The 18,715-nt window shown below is 39.7% G+C and overlaps 1 protein-coding gene across 1 annotated transcript in view; it reads left to right on the top strand.

The window, feature by feature from the left end:
• The window catches only part of HDAC9 (histone deacetylase 9), a 642,497-nt gene that overhangs the window by 530,289 nt on the left and 93,493 nt on the right, over window positions 1-18,715 (top strand). The window contains exons 22-23 of the mRNA XM_067562102.1: window positions 668-787; window positions 1,102-1,199. Coding sequence (XP_067418203.1) covers window positions 668-787; window positions 1,102-1,199 — 218 coding nt within the window. The remainder of the gene's footprint in view (window positions 1-667; window positions 788-1,101; window positions 1,200-18,715) is intronic.

Below are 18,715 nucleotides of genomic sequence, written 5' to 3'. Positions count from 1 at the left end.
CTTTTGATGTGGATCTAACTGCTGAGGGACTGCTAACTGAACTGAATGTTTCAAGAAAGCCAATTTACTCAGCTGGTCGCAAAGCCTTTGACCTCAGTAGTGGAACTTGGCAAATCAATGAACACACTTATGTTTAGTGTTCTGTCAAGAATTGCGAAAATGCTCTGTAAACCATAGATCCTTCTACAAAATACTAGTTTGTAGTTTAAACATTAGTCTTTCTTCAGAGGCCAATGAGGCTAGTTAATTAAGCCTGAGGGGTTATGAACTGTTGGCAGTTAATAAGTCATAAAATTCCTCCATAAAACAGGATGCTAGATTCCATCACAGAGGCAAGGAGTACAAAGAGCCGGTGTATAAATATCTAATTGTACAAAAGGACTGGGATTTCTCAATGACTGCTCATCTGGAGTCTCCAGGGCACGCTCACTATGGTTTCCTGATTTTTAGAAGCCAGTTTAAAAAATGAGTGCATTAAAGAGTAATTTGCCTGAAAGTTCAGGAAGTATAGGGGTGGTGGAGGGAGCAGGAAAGAGAAAGAGAAAAGGAGGGAGGGAAAGAGACAGAGAGAGAGAGGGAGGGAGAAGAGGCAAAAGAAAGCAGAAGTGTTCTCTACACACCAAGTTGGACATTATTGCATTTGTCATCTGTTTTCGTTCCCCTTTAGGATGTTCACCATGGCAATGGTACACAGCAGGCTTTTTATGCTGACCCCAGTATCCTGTATGTTTCCCTCCATCGTTATGATGAAGGCAACTTCTTTCCCGGCAGTGGAGCCCCAAATGAGGTTAGGTTTATTTCTTTAGAGACCCATTTTTATTTGCATCTTTCAGGTAATTGCATTGCATGATTACCCCTAATTTTCTCATCCTTCGCTGGTGCTTTAAATTACACCAGATTACCAAATTGTCCATTGGGACTGGGGGACCAGTGGAGAACAAGTGTATAACCCAGAACAGTCCTTGTCAAACAAGGCTGGGCTGATTTGACGTGTTGTTTGATGTTTGTTTCAAAAGCACACGTTTGTATATTTTCTTATTTTTTTTTGTCTCCCCTTTTTCTCCTCACCTTTCCCTTTGGTACTTTCCCCTGTCTTTTCAGGTTGGAAGTGGCCTTGGTGAAGGATATAATGTAAATATTGCTTGGACAGGTGGCTTGGATCCCCCCATGGGAGATGTAGAGTACCTAACGGCATTCAGGTTGGTATTTGTTTCCTTCTAAAAGTGCCAAAACTGGCAGTAAAATGAAAGCTCACACGAGCAACAATTACAGTAGTCCTGAAAGACATAAAAATGACACATGGTGGAACCAGCTTCAAATAAATGTTTAAGTAAAATGGCAACAAACTACTAACTTGTACCTCTGACCTCTGTCAAGACTTGAAGAAATGATATATCGAGAATATACAACTTTATACCTGTACTATATAGCAAATATACTACAAGATATATAAAACTAGCTTTAAGTAACTGTTTTGTTAGACATTTTATAAAATTCATTGTTCTCAGAAACTTTATAGGTTTTAATAAACAAGCAATTTACTTGTTCTGGCTGTCCATTCAAAATATACAAGAAAATGTTTGTTGATTTAATCAGTCACTTATATACATAATTATTATATGATATCAGTAAACTGACTTTAATCTACCTCCTCACATCTACTACTATAAAAGTTAAATGTAAACAATTTTACCCAGCATGGGAAAAATACTTAATTTTAAACTAATTGTAATTGTATATAAGTATAGAAAATACCAAGCAAAATGTAATATGGGCCAAATTCTTCACTCCTTACTCAGATAAAACTCCCATTGAAGTTCATGGATTTGACCAAGAATGATATCTTCTGTGCAATATAATAAAGTGTTATTTGCTGTAAAATAAGTGATTATGAAACATCATAATATCAGTAAAATATCAATTCTAAGTGATGGTTCATTCATTCAGCCATGAAGCATTGGCTTTTGATAATCTGTTTTCATGAGGCCAGAGGAGATAGAACCTATTTAAAACATGTCCTATTGCATGCAATAAGACCACTAACTTGTACCTCTGACCCTGTCAAGACTTATAATTTGAAATGGCATATCTAAAATATATAACTCTAAACCTGTACTATAAAGCAAATATACCACAAACATATAAAACTTTTTTTTCTGTAACACTCTTGGGTGGTCCATGAAGTGTTATGTACAGTATCCAAGAAGGCTTTATATTCAGACATAACACAACTGAATTCAAAGCCTAAACCCCAAAGATAGAAATAATCTAGAAAAATCACAATCTTTACTGTTTTTGTGAAATGGATTTTAATTTTATGTACACCATTTGCCTTACTTAAAACAATCTAATGACACAGCCAGTTATTTCAAGGGACATTATCAAGGTGGTGGTAGGCCCCGAAATTTAGCTTCCTTAAAAGTGTCATTTACGCTGTTGCCAAGGTCAGTCTTTTTATTTGTTGAGATTCTATAGCAGCAAAGAGTTTGCATGGCTCAGAGGCCTAGTAGTCGGCTATAATGCTTCTTACCTCTAAGTTCTTGGTTCAAATCCAGCCTAGTTTGGTAGTGAGTGAAATTTTTACCATATCATGGCTTATGTGAAATGAGTTGGTGGTCTCAGTCCCTTTTAATGGGCAGAAGTCTACTTTGCCGAGACCACTGCCATAGTTATCACTGACACCAAAGACAGGGAACTAATGATCCAGCCTAAATATATTCCCCACAAATCAAGTTTAAAGCGCGTTCATGATCACTGAGGAGAAGCTTGTATTGCTCCTGTCCATGCTTTGCCTGTGTCATGATTAAACAGAGGACGTCAGTCTCCATGGCTGGCAAACCAGCACCTTTCTGGAATAGTAAATTAAAAGGCAAATTTTAGAAAAAGAAAAAATATATATTGTTATTTATTAAAGAATAAACAATTCTAGCAGATCTGCAACCATACAGTAACAACTTGCACCCAACTTTAATTTAAAAAGACCCAGACTTTTACCAATTTAATTTTATTACTATGCTTCCACATAAAAATGTAGGCAGCTTAACTTACTTTATCTAGCTGTTATGTCAAAGTTTAGTGTGGCTGTTCTAACAGTGTCCCTTTAAATCCCATAATTATGTCCAAATAATTGGATACAACTTCTGCATTGTACTAAAGCTAATTATTATTTCATTTTGAAACTTTCTTTTGTGACTTTGATGCTAATGAATGGCATGGGATTGTTTGCCATAGATACCTATGTCTTCCATTTATCTAAAAGAGCAGGTGCAATAGTAAAAATATCCCTTCACTACCACACCCCTGTGCCTCAAACCCTCCCTGAAGGGAACTCCTTTAAGAATTAGAGGATAATTCAGTTTGCCTCAGTAATCTTTGCCTTTCTCCTGAGACTGCCATTATGAATACCAATAATACTAATTGTGAAGATGATTTAGCATAGTTGTCAGTATAGCAACCTACATGGAATTTGGAGGGAGCAGCACAGGTTTCAGGAGGGAAGAGTTTGGAGGAGGCACCAGAAAATCAGCCTGTATGCACTTGGCTTGAATGTTAGCTGCAGTAAAGAATCTCTGTACATAGTTCTCTTAATAAATAGCCAGTTTAGATTAACAAGCATGAACAAGCATATGGTGCATGGTGCATGATAGCATTGGCCAGTCAGTCTAGTGAGACCTATAGCAAGGAAGAGAGTGTGATTAACAGGCTAACAATGCAGCACCTGGTCACAGAGCAAACAGGCAGCATGGAGGGGCTAAATTTCTGGGAATGTTAGATTTCCAGACAAAAAACCTTGCACAAGCATGGAAACAGTGGAAGCAAGAATTGAGCCTATATACAGAACTGACCATGCAGGGAGGGGAGGGGGATTAAAGATGATGAGATAATGAAGATAAACCTTTTTACTCTTAGTGGGAAACAAGAATGAGAAGTGAGTGAGATGATATTTCCTGGGATAATGCCTAAAACACTGGAACAGCTTATAAAGGTGCTTGATGAGTGGTGTGACCCATTCAGAATGAGAATGTAGAAAGATATTTGTTTTTTTACCTGAAACCAAGAAGCAGAAGAAGGGATACATTCTTATGTTACAGAGCTGAGAACTGTGGTGTCCATGTTGGCGACATTAAACATTCCCTAATTAAAGACAAGTTCCCAGAAGAGATTGTTGAGAGAAACAGAAATCCCTAGAGAAATGCCTTCAAATAGCAAGGGCAGCTAAACTGTTCAGAGAAAAGATCAAAACTATAGCAACCACTACTGCAGAAGAGGCACACAGAAGCAGTTAAGAGAATGCTAAGCTAAGCAGGTAGTCCACTACAACAAAGCCAAGGACCTGAGGCCATTGCATACTGGTGAGCAGGTCTGGGCCCAACTGTCAAAGAGCCCAAAAGCAAAGGCAAACGGGAACCATCCATGCTGCAGTGGGACACACGTCATATGAAGTAGCAGCAGACTCAGGACAGCGATAAGAGACGAAACTGAAGACAATGTCAGAGTAGCTGCTGTCAGCCGGCACATCGACAAACAGTGCCAAAGCCAGGACCAAGAGGATGTAGAAAAAGCCTCAGCCACCAGCTGGCCTGATGTTGACAAATAAAAAGAAATGAGGTGTATGAACAACACAGAGCACCAACGTGATGCCACCCAACAGAATGAAGGCAGTAACAGGGTAGAAGCAAATTCCCCTCCAACAACAATAACAGAAACAAGAACTTGCAGCTCTCAGAGCACTGGATTCTTCTCAGAATTGCCCCAGGAACATTTTTTGAAACGTTGGCAACTATGCGGCATTTGTGGCTTCCTAGTTAAGGTTGAGCTCAGTTTTGCATTGAAAGCAGGCACCCATGCTCTTTGTTAGATATGAGAAATATAGCATTTCCTCCTGAAAATACAGCATTTACTCTTTGAGAATAGAATTAATTTTCTGAGAATTTACGAGTAAATTATTAACTAGTTTGAGAGGTAAAATTAATTAAATAATGGGTCTTTCGGGAAATATAGAGCCTGATCATAGAATCATAGAATCATAGAATATTAGAGTTGGAAGGGACCTCAGGAGGTCATCTAGTCCAACCCCCTGCTCAAAGCAGGACTAACCTCTGCTATATCATCCCAACCAGGGCTTTGTCAAGCCGCAGCTTAAAAACCTCTAAGGATGGAGATTCCACCACCTCCCTAGGTAACCCATTCCAGTGCTTCACCACCCTCCTAGTAAAAAACTTTTTCCTAATGTCCAACCTAGACCTCCCTCCCTGCAACTTGAGACCATTGCTCCTTGTTCTGTCATCTGCCACCACCGAGAACAGCCTAGCCCCATCCTCCCTGGAACCCCCTTTCAGGTAGTTAAAGGCCGCTATCAAATCCCCCTCACTCTTCTCTTTTGCAGACTAAACAAGCCCAGTTCCCTCAGCCTCTCCTCATAAGTCCTGTGCTCCAGCCCCCTAATCATTTTTGTTGCCCTCCGCTGGACTCTCTCCAACTTGTCCACATCCTTTTTGTATTGGGGGGCCCAAAACTGGACACAATATTCTAAATGCGGCCTCACCAATGCCGAATAGAGGGGAATAATCACTTCCCGTGACCTGCTAGCAATGCCCCTCCTAATGCAGCCCAATATGCCATTGGCCTTCTTGCCAACCAGGGCACACTGCTGACTCATATCCAGCTTTTTATCCACTGTTACCCCCAGGTCCTTTTCTGCAGAGCTGCTGCCCAGCTCGTCGGTCCCCAGTCTATAGCTGTGCATGGGATTCTTTCTTCCTAAGTGGAGGACTCTGCACTTTTCTTTGTTGAACCTCATTAGATTTCTTTTGGCCCAATCCTCCAGTTTATTTAGGTCCTTCTGTATCCTATCCCTACCTTCCAGGGTATCTACCACTCCCCCCAGCTTAGTGTCGTCCGCAAACTTGCTGAGGGTGCAATCTACCCCATCCTCCAGATCATTAATAAAGATGTTGAACAAAACCGGCCCCAGGACCGACCCCTTGGGAACTCCGCTTGTGACCGGTTGCCAGCTAGACATGGAGCCATTGATCACTACTCGTTGAGCCCTATGCTCTAGCCAGTTCACTATCCATTTTATAGTCCTTTCATCCAACCCATACTTCTTTAACTTGCTGATAAGAATACTGTGAGAAACCGTATCAAAAGCTTTGCTAAAGTCAAGGTATATCACATCCACCGCCTTCCCTACATCCACAGAGCCAGTCACCTCATCATAGAAAGCAATCAGGTTGGTCAGGCATGACTTTCCCTTGGTGAATCCGTGTTGACTGTTCCTGATCACCTTCCTCTCTTCCAAGTGCCTTAAAATGGATTCCTTAAGGACCTGCTCCATGATCTTTCCAGGGATTGAGGTGAGGCTGACCGGTCTGTAGTTCCCCGGATCCTTTTTCCTCCCTTTTTTGAAGATGGGCACTATATTTGCTTTTTTCCAGTCCTCAGGGACCTCCCCCTGTTGCCACGAGCTTTCAAAGATAATAGCCAATGGCTCTGAAATCACCTCAGCCAACTCCCTCAGCACCCTCGGGTGCATTGCATCCGGCCCCATGGACTTGTGAATGTCCAATCCTTCTAAATAGTCTTGAACCTGTTCCTTCAGCACTGCGGGATGTTCGCCTCCTTCCCATTCTGTGCCACCCAGTACAGCAGTCTGGGAGCTGATCTTGTCTGTGAAGACAGAGGCAAAAAAGGCATTGAGTACCTCAGCTTTCTCCACATCCTCCGTCACTAGGTCGCCTCCCTCTTTCTTTAAGGGGCCTACACTTTCCCGAATCTTCCTCTTGTTGGCAACATGCCTGTAGAAACCCTTTTTGTTCCCCTTCACGTCCCTTGCTAGCTGCAACTGATGTCAGACCTTTTTTAATTAATCCTAATTATCTCAGTAATGTAATAATATAGACCCTTCAAACTAGCCATAGAGTTAAAACTTGCTGACATCTTGTATGTAGACTTGTCACAGAGTAGTCTGTCCCTTAAAGACAATACTGCCTCCTGGTCAGTCCACGACACCATCTGGCATGACTGTTTAAGAGCTGCAAGGTCCAATTATAGATACAAGAACCTGGGAGATATTGGCAGAGAGAAAGTGATCCCAGAAGTAATTAGGGTTTGGGAAGACATGCCCCCCCCAGTACTGTTTCATCAAGGCCCCCGGAAAGAGCAGAGGAAGGCTCCCCTATTTCCCTACCAATTGCAGATGAGCTGGTAAAAGGGGACCAGCATAAGTGCTGTCTCCCCCCTCACAGCAGGGCGGATGTCGGCAGACACTGAAAAGAATAAGAAGGCTCTGGTAGGGCCCTGAGTTAACAGAGAACAGACACTAGCAGGAGAAGTCTGTCAAACCTTCAGAGCCTGAGGACTAAAAGGGGCCAGCTGAGGGAGATAAATTGCAACCCAGCTCCAGGAAGACACTTGGGCACTCCTACATAAGGAGAAGACACTGAGACTGAAAGGTAGTCCTGAGACAATAATTGCTTCAATTACCCAGCTCTCTGGAGGAAGGCTATGGCTCCTGCCATAAGGAGAAATGACAGAGACAGAGAGAGAAACAGTAACCTATCTCTAGGACAAGAGCTGCAGACTCCTGGTGAGGAGATGGACAATAATTGCTTGAATTGTCCAAGCTCCAGAAGAAGGACTGGATCTTCTGCTATAAGGAGAGTTATAAAGGATGAGAAGATAATCCTCAGGGTCTGTATGCTTCAGAGGAACCCTGAAAGCCAGAAGCACCTCTTGTTTATTTGGGAGTTTTTGTTATGGCCCCTTTTGTAAGTAGTTTTTTTAATAAATAAGCCCTAAGAAGGGTATTAGAGAGTCAAGTGCCAAGAGTATCTAAAACAGTTATTGGCTTCCTGAGAAGGGAAGCTGAGACAGGGAGCATGCCTAGTTAAGCAGCGGGTGCTACAGGCACACCCTACAATGACTACTCTTTTTAAGGACTAACAATTATTTTTTGCCATTATTCTTCATAACTGAAAGTTACTCCCTCATCAGGGTTTAAGGAATGTTGTTTTCCTATGGAGAATTCCCCAAACAACTGTTGTCTCTCAGAATGCTGCTGTCTTCCATTGTTCAGAATGGTATTGATGCCACAGATGCCATTCCAAAAAGGCACTTTGCTCCCGTTATCCTCAGGGCCTCTGATTTTTGACAGTATAGCATAGCTCAACTGTTCACTTCCACCATTCCAAGGCCAAGCTGGCTTTACAGCCGTTGACAATGATGGGAGGTGGCAGCCATTTGGAAAGAGGGCATAAGGGTCTCTGAAGATTTTCACATACTAGATTCTGTCAACGGATACATCCTCAGTTATAAAGAATTACAGTAAAAAATGACTGCGAATCTTAAATCTTTCTTTTCAGAAGCTATTGTTCCAGATCTACCCAACAAAGAGGGCAGTAGGAAGGAAAAAACTAGCATTTGTTTGTGTGTGTGACCATGAGTGTGTGAGTACATGTAGCGGGATGTAGGGGCTGCAGGAGGGAGGAGGAAATGGGTGTATGCATGCAGGGGAATGTGGGAGATGCAAGAGGCAGGAAGAAACTGGGGTGTACTTTTCAAGCTGCTTTGTACTCCTCTGGTGAAACAATGCAGTTGTAAATTCAGGTTAACTGACCTGTATGCTTTGGCTGCTCCAGAGTGGGATAAAACAGTCAGAGTGCATCAATGACTCTGGTCACAAAAGTTAAAGTAAAAAAAAATAATTAAAAAAAACTTAGACATTTCAAAATGCAACATTCTTCCTAAAGTTCTTTTTTTTTTTTTTTAGTTTAGTTTTTTCCTTCTTCTTTCATGTGTGAAACTTTAATTTAAAAAAGCAAGGAATTCCCCAGAATTTAATTACATTATGACAGAGTTAAGATTGAGAGTACATATCTGTAATTTTGAGTAAAATACGTTATGGAGATTTTGTAATTAACCCAAAAACCCAGCATTGTAAGCTGAGGAAACTAAGATTTAAGATTACACTTAAAATAAATCCAGACATGCTAAGGTTTTGAAATACACAACTAGGGTATCCAGACAATCTTAACTCTGCCCTGTAACACAATGTATGTTGATGGGAAAAAAACCTAAAAAGTCTTCAAAAATCAGTTCAATCTATTTGGGACCACAAAACACTAAATACCTTAATCGTAATCATATCGTTTTACATGATGTTGCTACAGGGCAGGGTTAAGGTTGTTTGTGCGCTGTAACAGTGCGTATCTATACCTTAACATGTTTGGATTCTTTTTCAGTTTACCCTTAACTCTGAATTTCCTGAGTTTATAACACTTAGATGTGGGATAATTAAAACATACCTGTAATGTATTTTGCCCTAAAATCTCACTAGATACTTTCAACCTTAACTCTATCCTAATGTGGGTTGTGTCTGGGATTCTGGGATAACATTTTGATTTACACCAGTTGAGGAGTTGGCCACTGATCTTTAACTCCCCCTATGAATTGGCCCTGTGCAAACATCTCCATGGCAATCTTTTAAAAATACCTGTATCTAAAGATATATTGGCAGATAACAAAGTTTAGTTGCATGGTAAAAATGAATGTGCCCAGCCACTAGAGTGATGCTATTTGTTGTTTCATGAAAAATTGCCAAAAAAAAATGAATAATGTTAATGACCATTCAGTTGGCCTCGCCCCACACACACATGAACTTTTGGGCATAGAAACCTGCACTTTCATTTATAAAATGGGCATATGTGCTTGAAAATAGGTCTGCACATGAATTCTGCTCTCAATTATTCTTGTGCACTTCAGTAGAGTTACTTAGGATTTACACTGGTACAACTTTCGAATGCAGTTTGTTCCATTGTTGCTCATTTTTATGTACAATGATGAGAGACTGAAACAATATGAATGATTTTTCAGACTTGCCTGAATGAAGAAATGGAGGTATAATAATGGTGATACTGCAAAATGATAATCAAAATGTTAGACCTTTTTAACTAGTTATTTCCACTAACAGAATAATTTTAAAAAGAAGAGGATAATCTCTGTGGCCTGCTATGTAGAAGTAATACACGGATGTTTGCAAGGAGGATTTTCTATTCTAGAATATCATTTATTTTTGTGGTAGATGTATAAATACCAGTGGTTGAAAAGCAGCAAATGCAAGTGGAATTTTTGTGAGCATTCTTTGATGAAAGTGAACAGAACTCCTGAGCTGCTAAAAAAGCACAGATCACACTCCATCCAAAATCAAGGTTGTTTTCTAGTTCATTGTGATATCATGAGGTCAGTGTGGGGATCTATGGAATCACTCGCTTTACACATAGTTTAGGTTACTTGCTTTTACTGCATACACTGATAGTGTACTAAAATTCTTTAACCTGATAGGAATATAATACTTCTTACCAAAACCTTGATGTTGTTTTACCATGAAATATATGCTGCTTATGTTGCTGAAAATTATCTCTTGGATAGCAATTCTATACCAGATCACACAAGCAGTCTGACTAGTAGCCTGAGTACCAACTGCTTCAGAAGTAGGTGGAAAAAATTCTGGAGTAAGCAGGTATAGAATAATTTGCCCATAGAAAAAGTTTCTTCTTAATCCCCATTAGTTAGAGGTTGGCTTGTGCCCTGAAGCATGAGGGTATATGTCCCTTTCTTTTCCTAATCCTTACTATTATAATTGGATGTTTCCATTATCCATATAAATGTCTAATCCTTTCTTTGTATCCTGCTGAGAATTTGGCCTCAATGATATCTGGTTTAAATGAGTTTCATGGGTTTACTTGTGTATTATGTGAATGATATTTTTGGTAGTTTTAAATGTATGGTCTTGCATTTCATTAAATGCCCCTTGTTCTTATATCATGGGAAAGGATGAATTAAACTACCCAATATTCATTTTCTGTATCATTCATTATTTTATATACATTACTTTTGTCAGGTCCTGTCTTATTTATCTCCTTTCTAAAGTAAGCATTCACAATCTTTTCAATTTCTCTTTATATAGAAATTGTTCCATGCCTCTAATCATTTTCATCACCCCCCTCTCTGAAGTCCTTCTATTTCTGCAGTGTCGTCTTTGGGATCAGAACTGAACATAACATGCCACCTGATGGTGTACTATTGATTTATATAATGGTTTTTATAATATTTTCAATATTATTACAGTACTATTTAATAAGTGGTATGCCCATTCTGCACTGCTGCATAACTCTCTGAGAATGAGTGTTTTTCTGATCAAATAAAATATGAGACAACAGGCAGTATTTTCCCTAGCTACACCTAGAAGCATAGTAATTACATGAACTAGTTGGACGTTAGTATGGGGACTACATGTATTGAATTCAACCAGGATATCCCTCCGTAGAGGAAAATTCCCCTTCTGAAAATTATTACTAAATATTCTTTAATCAGTGTTGTTATTTGTACTACCATAGTGCCTGGTGGTTTCAAGTGAGATCAAAGCCCCCTTATGCCAGGCACATGGTCAGAGATAGTCTCAGTCCTGAATTGTTTTCAGTATAAATAGGCAAGGGGTGGGAGGGTAAACAGAGTGGTGAAGTGACTCGCCCAAAATGATGCAGGAGAGCTGACAGTAGAACCAAGATCATCTGAGTTGCAGTCTAATGAACTATCCACTAGATATCCACTGACTTCGTTGCAGATGGTTTCAGATTATCAAAATGCAATGCCCATCTTTATTAAAGCAATTGAGATTATTTACTGTGCACTGTTTTTGTTTCTTTATCAGCTGATCAGGAGTATACAGGTTACTGTTATCTCTTGTCTTTTTAGTGACTACAGTGTATGCAGCACTGTCTAGTACAAAGGGGATGATGACATGATCCCTGGACAAGAAGTCTTTCAATGTAAGGGGCAGATTGAGACAGGCCCAAGTGCAGATGTGCAGTGGGAGAAGAGTACAAGGGCCAGCTGCTTTCCCATGGGCCCCATGTGACCTGTGTTCTCTCCCCTGCACCATGCCATGGGACCACCATGCCAGGCGACTATGCCCCATGAAAAGGTATAGCAGTAGTGACTGTTTCTGTTGTGTACCAGGGAGATTAGGGATGAGTTCCCTGAGGCAGAATTCCTCCTCAAACTCTCACAAAGGTGATGTGGCTCTGCACTGCTGCATATGTTGGTTTGTGTGTAAATTGCACAATGTAACCCTAAATGAGAAAGGCAATACAGATGCGTCACAAATAACTGGGCCACCTATGGTGAGTGTAGTAGCATGTCTGTTCAGCCTAAAAATATGTAATTTAGTTACTTTGCGGATCATCATCCTAAGGCATTGCAGAAGTGAGTTTTGCAGATGGATTTGTCCAAAGTGAAAATAGCCACATAAGCATGTGTGTTAGGAACAGTGTTCTGGAAATTCAACTGTGATTCATAAGTTAAAAGTGGCAACTAATTATCAATTACATCTCTGATTTTTGTCCCTCTTCTCTTATAGTTCCACTTCAAAATAAAACTGTTTCAACTGAAATTTTTCATGTGTGTGCTTCTGCCAATGTTTTTGGGAAAATTTAAAGGTAACTGGACAAAGCGTCTGTGAGAGAAGATTTAAAAATGCATAGGTATATTGCTATGTAAAAGTTTGTTTGGAATGATCTCTCTCAAAACAGCTTAATGTGTTAGATTCTAATGTAGTTTTATTCAGTTGTCCTGAATGAGGACTGATATTTTCTAGTAACTTTTTTGAAAGTGTGGATGGTAAATTTTGGAGCTGTGCTGTTTTCTTTGTTTCCTGACATTCCTTCTAGATCAGAAGAACTCCTGAGTGGGCAGTGCAGTTTCACATTTAGATTTGTATTGGTGGGCAGGGAGACTTTTTGTGGGTTTTTTTCCCACTCAGGATAGGGAATGGAAAAGGGAGGTTAAAGCCATTTGAAGCACAGTGCTGAAATGGCCTCTCATCATTTTGTTGTGCTTCAGAGTTTACCATAAAACTAAAACTGGCAGCACTGCTTATATCCTGTGACCTCTTGTTCTTCTCCCTTGTTTGTTTTTATTTGGAAATTCCAACTTCTCACCAAAACACTCTAAACCTTCTTGTCTCCCTATCTGCACCAGCTTTTTAAAATTGCAAATGTAAGCACCTTTAACTTACTGGAACTACAGAAATGAAATCTTTCATTATAGAAATTAATTAGTGTCGACTTACTTTCCTGCAGATGCACAGTTTCTTTTATTGACATGGCCAACTAGGGGGTGAGGGAGAAAGGATAATAAAATATGGCATTTGTCAAGTTTATGAGGCTCAGGTTAAAAACTATTTGATTAAAACCCTAAGCCATGCAATGTCAATGGTTTTCAAAAGCAGGAATGTACCTGAGCTTTTTTAGCATTATTACTATTTTCCAATTTCTGTCAAGCCAAAAAGATGAAAGAATAGTGATATATGGAAAATGAATTTGCTAACTTTTTGAAGACTCTTGTGAAGAAGTAAGAAATATCACCTGAAATGTCCTTGAAGAAATTAAATAGAAAAAATGGTATCAGAGGATTTTTCTTAATAGTCAAAATATCCATGGTATTTAGGTCAAGCAAAACCTCAGATCTGACTATAAAGTCCTGCACCAACACTAGATTTTTGGGTAGTTGTCCAGCCCTATATTTAAAATTAATTATATATATATCCACATGTTCTCTTCTGGAACAGCTCCAGACTATAACAGAACCACTGGATTGCACCCTGATGCTTTATGTATTATTTAATTGTTTTCCTTTGGTGGATATTTTTATTAAAAGCCCATTATCCAGTATCAGACAGAAGTGTCGTTTCAAGAACAGCAGCAACAGAGGCCTTTCAGTTACCTAGTTCTTTTTACATATCTGCCTTTAGTGAGTTTAACTAATGAAACCTCCACCATTTTTTTAATACTTTAAGAAGAAAAAAGAAGTGGAGTTTTTATTTGCCTCCTTTAAAACCTGATCTTGATTGTGTAGAAGTGTTGTGAGGTTGTGAATGTATGCAAGCACCTGTGTCAGTGTGTATGTCAATGAGTGTACATTTGGGGTGGGTGCATACCATATGTGCACATAGGTGTACTAATGCTTGAGTGGCACAAACTTCTTGGTTTTGTTTTTTTTTAATCCTAGTGGATCTAAGTGGTTGTGTCACAGATAATTCCCTTCTTTTTCATGACAAAAGATATTTTGCTCAATACCTGAGTATGTTTGTATTCATATATATATGAAAGAGGCGAGGTGAGGGAGGTAATACCTTTTGTTGGACCTATTCCTGTTGGTGAAATAGACAAGCTTTAGAGCTCCAGAGAACTCTTAAGGTCACTACAAGGCCTATACAGTAATTCCAAAGGAGAATAAATCACTAAGGGCCAAATTCTAACACACTGTCTTATGCTGAGAAGCATCTGACTCAGTGTTTTCAACTCTTATGATTTTTATCCTGAGTCCCATGATATTTGGTGTTTTATTAAAAGCCCCAGCTCCTGGAATCCTGTGATTATGTGAGCCGGTCAACTTTTATTTTATTGTTATTGATATAAGTTCATAGCCCACAAGGTTGTGCAAAAAATTTTGAAAACATGAACCCTAAGAGCTCAAAAAAGAACACAAAAAAAGAGAACTCTGTTTTGTTTTAAGTCTCATGTTTTTGGGGCACCTGGCTCATGGTTTTTTTAGGTTGACAATACTACTTTAATCCACACAAAATCCCACTGAAGTGAATAGAACTATGTGTAGAGTAAGGTGCTTCCCAGTGTGAGGGAGACTATTAGAATCAGGCCTAAAAATTGAATTGTTTTACATATAATAATAAAAGAATGCTCAGACAGCAAGCTACCATATTCAGTGTTTGATGATGCAAACTTGTGCTTCCATTTTAGCCACACACATGAAGAATTGTACATGCATGAGGATCGAGACATAGGACTGAATCAATCGGATTTATCATAAGAAAGCATTGTTATAGGGTAAATTCTATAGCAGGGGTTCTCAAACTAGGGGTCATGACCCCTCAAGAGTTTGCAAGATTATTATGGGGGGGGAGAGGTTGCGAGCTGTCAGCCCGGTGCATGGCTGACATCCAGAGCCCTTCAGATATGGGAAGCTGGAGAGCAATGGCTGCTGGCCAGGTGCTCTGAAGACAGTGCCGTTCCCAGCAGCAGTGAAGAAGTAAGGGTGCTATGGCATAGGGGTATAGGTGGCATGGAATGGGGGATCATCACTTTTTGGGGGGCTCATCATAGCCTGAAATATTTTCAAAGGGGATCCCAGAAAAAAAGTTTGAGAACCCCTGTTCTATACAGATATATTCTAAGGACTGAGTTCTGATACTTTTATTCACATTGAATAATAACACCTTACTCCAGAATAGTCCCAATGGCATCAGTAAAATCAGTGGAACTACTTACAGAGTAAAGGTGGCAGAATCTGGCTTTAAATTAGTTATTTTAGCTATGTTTAAACAACTGTTCAAGTAACCATAGTTAAAAAAAATACACACAAGCATTCACCTGCATCAGCACATGCTGAAATAATTGGCTGTCCTTTTAATTATTTATTTGACTTACATGATTTGCCTATCTCTGTCTCTGTAGGCACCTTAACAATACATTTAAAAATACAAACACTTCAAAAAAGAATGACAATAAAGAAAATACATTAGACAGCAGTAGCACTGTAAATGCAACAAGCCTTTGCTGACTTCTCCATCCTATGCTGAGTGATCCTGAATTATTGGGCTGATAAGGAACTTTGTGGGTTTATTCACAAATACCCAGCAAGAGATTTCTAGATGAAGGAACTGTGGCCATGAATATGATAATCCCTTTCCTCTTCCACCACTTCGATTCTCACAAGATAAGATATCATGATTCCCTAGGGCTTAGGCGCATCAGCAGTCCCCCTACTAACTAACTCCTTGAAGAAGCTGATTCAGATTTTCAAATGACAATCGATATCCATTTATTCGACAATAGAGGCGTTTTTCTTCAATAAGAAACAAAAAGAGCTAACCAACCCCCAATAATGCTGGAAGTTATTCAGTTTAAACATTGTTGCTATGATTTTTTCACATAATTGATGCTAACAAAAAATAACATTGAAAAAATAGAGAACTTACAACAGCTCGTATAATTTCTGATGACTGACTGATGGGGAAGACAATTATTTCACTCCAACTTTGCATCACCAGATGAGCCACTAATAGGCAGGATCAGCAACATACCAGCGCCATTGAAAGAGACACCATTCAACAACAGGAGATTCTGGACCTGATTCGCTGTTGTCCTGCCCTTTGTGCAGTCATTCACACTAATGCAATTGAGTGTAAGATGTTACCAAATAAGAACGGTAGTAAGATGTGCAGTCATTTGCACCAGTCCAAAGCAAGTGTAAAAGGTGAAGCGCAATGGAGAATCAGGATCTCTGGTTTAAAAATTTTTTTTCAATATATATTATTGAATAAATATTTAGCTATTTAAATGATTAGAACAAATCATTTGCATTTTCCTTTAAGCAATGGAAATCAATTGACTAAGACTCCTCCCTACCCTTTTCCTTTCACATATCTTTCTTTACTGGAACCACGCGCTATATGCTCCAAAACAGTATCTGCTTGTCTTCCTTTCTCTCTTACAACTCTCTCCACCTCCACTGTCACAAACACAGAAGTTTCTCATCTACTTGCCTCCTCTAACCTGCCCATTTGCCCCAATGACCCCATCCCATCCCATCCCATCTGATCTCCCTCATGCCCACTCTCATCTTCTCCCTGACTCTTCTCCTTAACCGCTCATTCTTCTTTAGCTCGTTCCCCACACTATACATGTATGCTTTAGTCCCTCCGATTTTAAAAATCCCTAGCTTGACCTCCACTTGCCTCTCCAGCTACCGCCCCATCTCCCTTCTCCCTTTAATCTGTAAGTTCATTTAATGCCCTGCATATAATTGCTAACTGGAGTTCCTCTTTTCCAATTCCATCCTAGATCCTCTTCACCTTGGTGAATGGAATCTGTCAGCTGCCTTTGACACACTTTTTAAAATCTTGTTCTCCCTTTGTTTCCATGATTCTGTTCTCTTCCTACTTCTCTAAACACTTCTAATCAAATGCGTTCTTCGAATGATCCTCCTCATCTCTCTTCCATCTTTCACTGGGGGGGTCCACAGGGTTTGGTCCTTGGTCCCCTTCTTTTTTCTCTATACACCATCTCACTGGGTAATTGCATCCACAGACACAAATTCAGCTACCATCTCTATGCTATGCTCTCTACTTCAGACCTGTCTCCTTCTGTCCACACTAAAATCTTGGCCTGTCTATCTGACATCTCTTCATGGATGCCTTGCCATCGCCTCAAGCTCAATAAAGCTAAAACAGAGCTCTTAAACCTCCCCCAAAGTCTTTCCCATTACCTTCTTTTTCAATCACTGTGGCTAACACCATCATTCTGCCTGTCATTCCGATCCCTAACCAATATGTCTTCTTTGACTCAGACCTCTTTTTAGGTCCTTACATCCAGGCCATACAGATCTTGCAGCTTCTTTTTGCATACCCTACGATAGTGTCTTTTCTGTCCCTCTACACAGCTAAAACTCCAAGTCCTCATTATCTCATGTCTTGAGTCCTGCTACATCCTTTTCTCTTGGCTTGACAAATGCAATCTTGCCCCACTCATATCCATTCACAGTACTGCTGTAACCATTATTTTCCTAGCCTGTCACTTTTTGACCATGTTATCCACCTCTTTGCATCCTTCCACTGGCTCCCTGTCTCTTTTACATGAAACATAAGCTGCTGGTCTTCCCTTTCAAAGCCCATCCTGGCTTAGCCCCATCCTTCCTGTCATCTTTAATTCAGTATCAACTTTTCGGCTCCTGCTGATCAGCCCTTGATGTCAGTCTCCATTGCCCACTTGTTAAATTTGCACACATGCACCTTTGTGTTTTCTCCCACACAGCCCATCCCACTTAGGAGGAGCTCCACAAAACCACCTCATCCTCCTTCAAAGTCCTCCGTAAATCTCTTCCTTACTGTGATGCCCACAGAAAACTTAACAATGGTTAGGCCATTGGTATGCTGATATCACTGCCTAGCATATTGTCTTATTGTTTCCTTGTATTCCCCCATCCGTCTGTATCTGTCTGCTGTCTCTAGTTTTATACTTACATTATAAGCTATTTGGGGTAGAGACTGTATTTTTGTTTTGTGTTTGTACATCACCTAGCACAATGGGGTCTTGTTCCATGAGTGGGGCTTGTAGGTGTTATGGTAATACAAATGCTACTACTACTAATAATGATTAATAATAATAGATAAGGAATTCTTAGGCTAGTTTGGCAGATTTTTATGTTTGCATATGGTGTCTTGGGATACAATCATTCCCTGACCAGGCTTTGGAACTGTGACCCCACCCTCTAGTTACCATTCTAAAGACCATATATGTACCTCAATATCAATTCTAAAATATATATGATCTCATTAAGCCCCTGAGCCTAGATATCATGTTGACATTTGAGGAAATATGATGATCATCAACAAAATGTAAGCCCTATTACACACTATATCACTTCAAACAGAATAAGGTAATTAGGACTTAATTACATCAGAAACAGTATACATAGTTTGCTCGTTTATAAAATGTCACTTTCAGAAGTTGAGAGGTATAAAAGTTTCATACATTTGTATTATAGTTTTATATCCAGCAGTATTCTCTGACAAACTAAATAAATTACTGCATGTATTGGACCTCTGAGGCTTGGGGCAAAGAATGGAAAAATTATTTAC

The sequence above is a fragment of the Emydura macquarii genome, unplaced genomic scaffold (assembly GCF_026122565.2).
Source record: "Emydura macquarii macquarii isolate MOO-44397 ecotype Brisbane River unplaced genomic scaffold, CSIRO-AGI_Emac_v2 contig_2422, whole genome shotgun sequence".
NCBI classification, from domain to species: Eukaryota; Metazoa; Chordata; order Testudines; family Chelidae; genus Emydura; species Emydura macquarii.
Note: the sequence above shows the minus strand (reverse complement) of the source record. Positions and strands in the feature narration are given on the sequence as shown.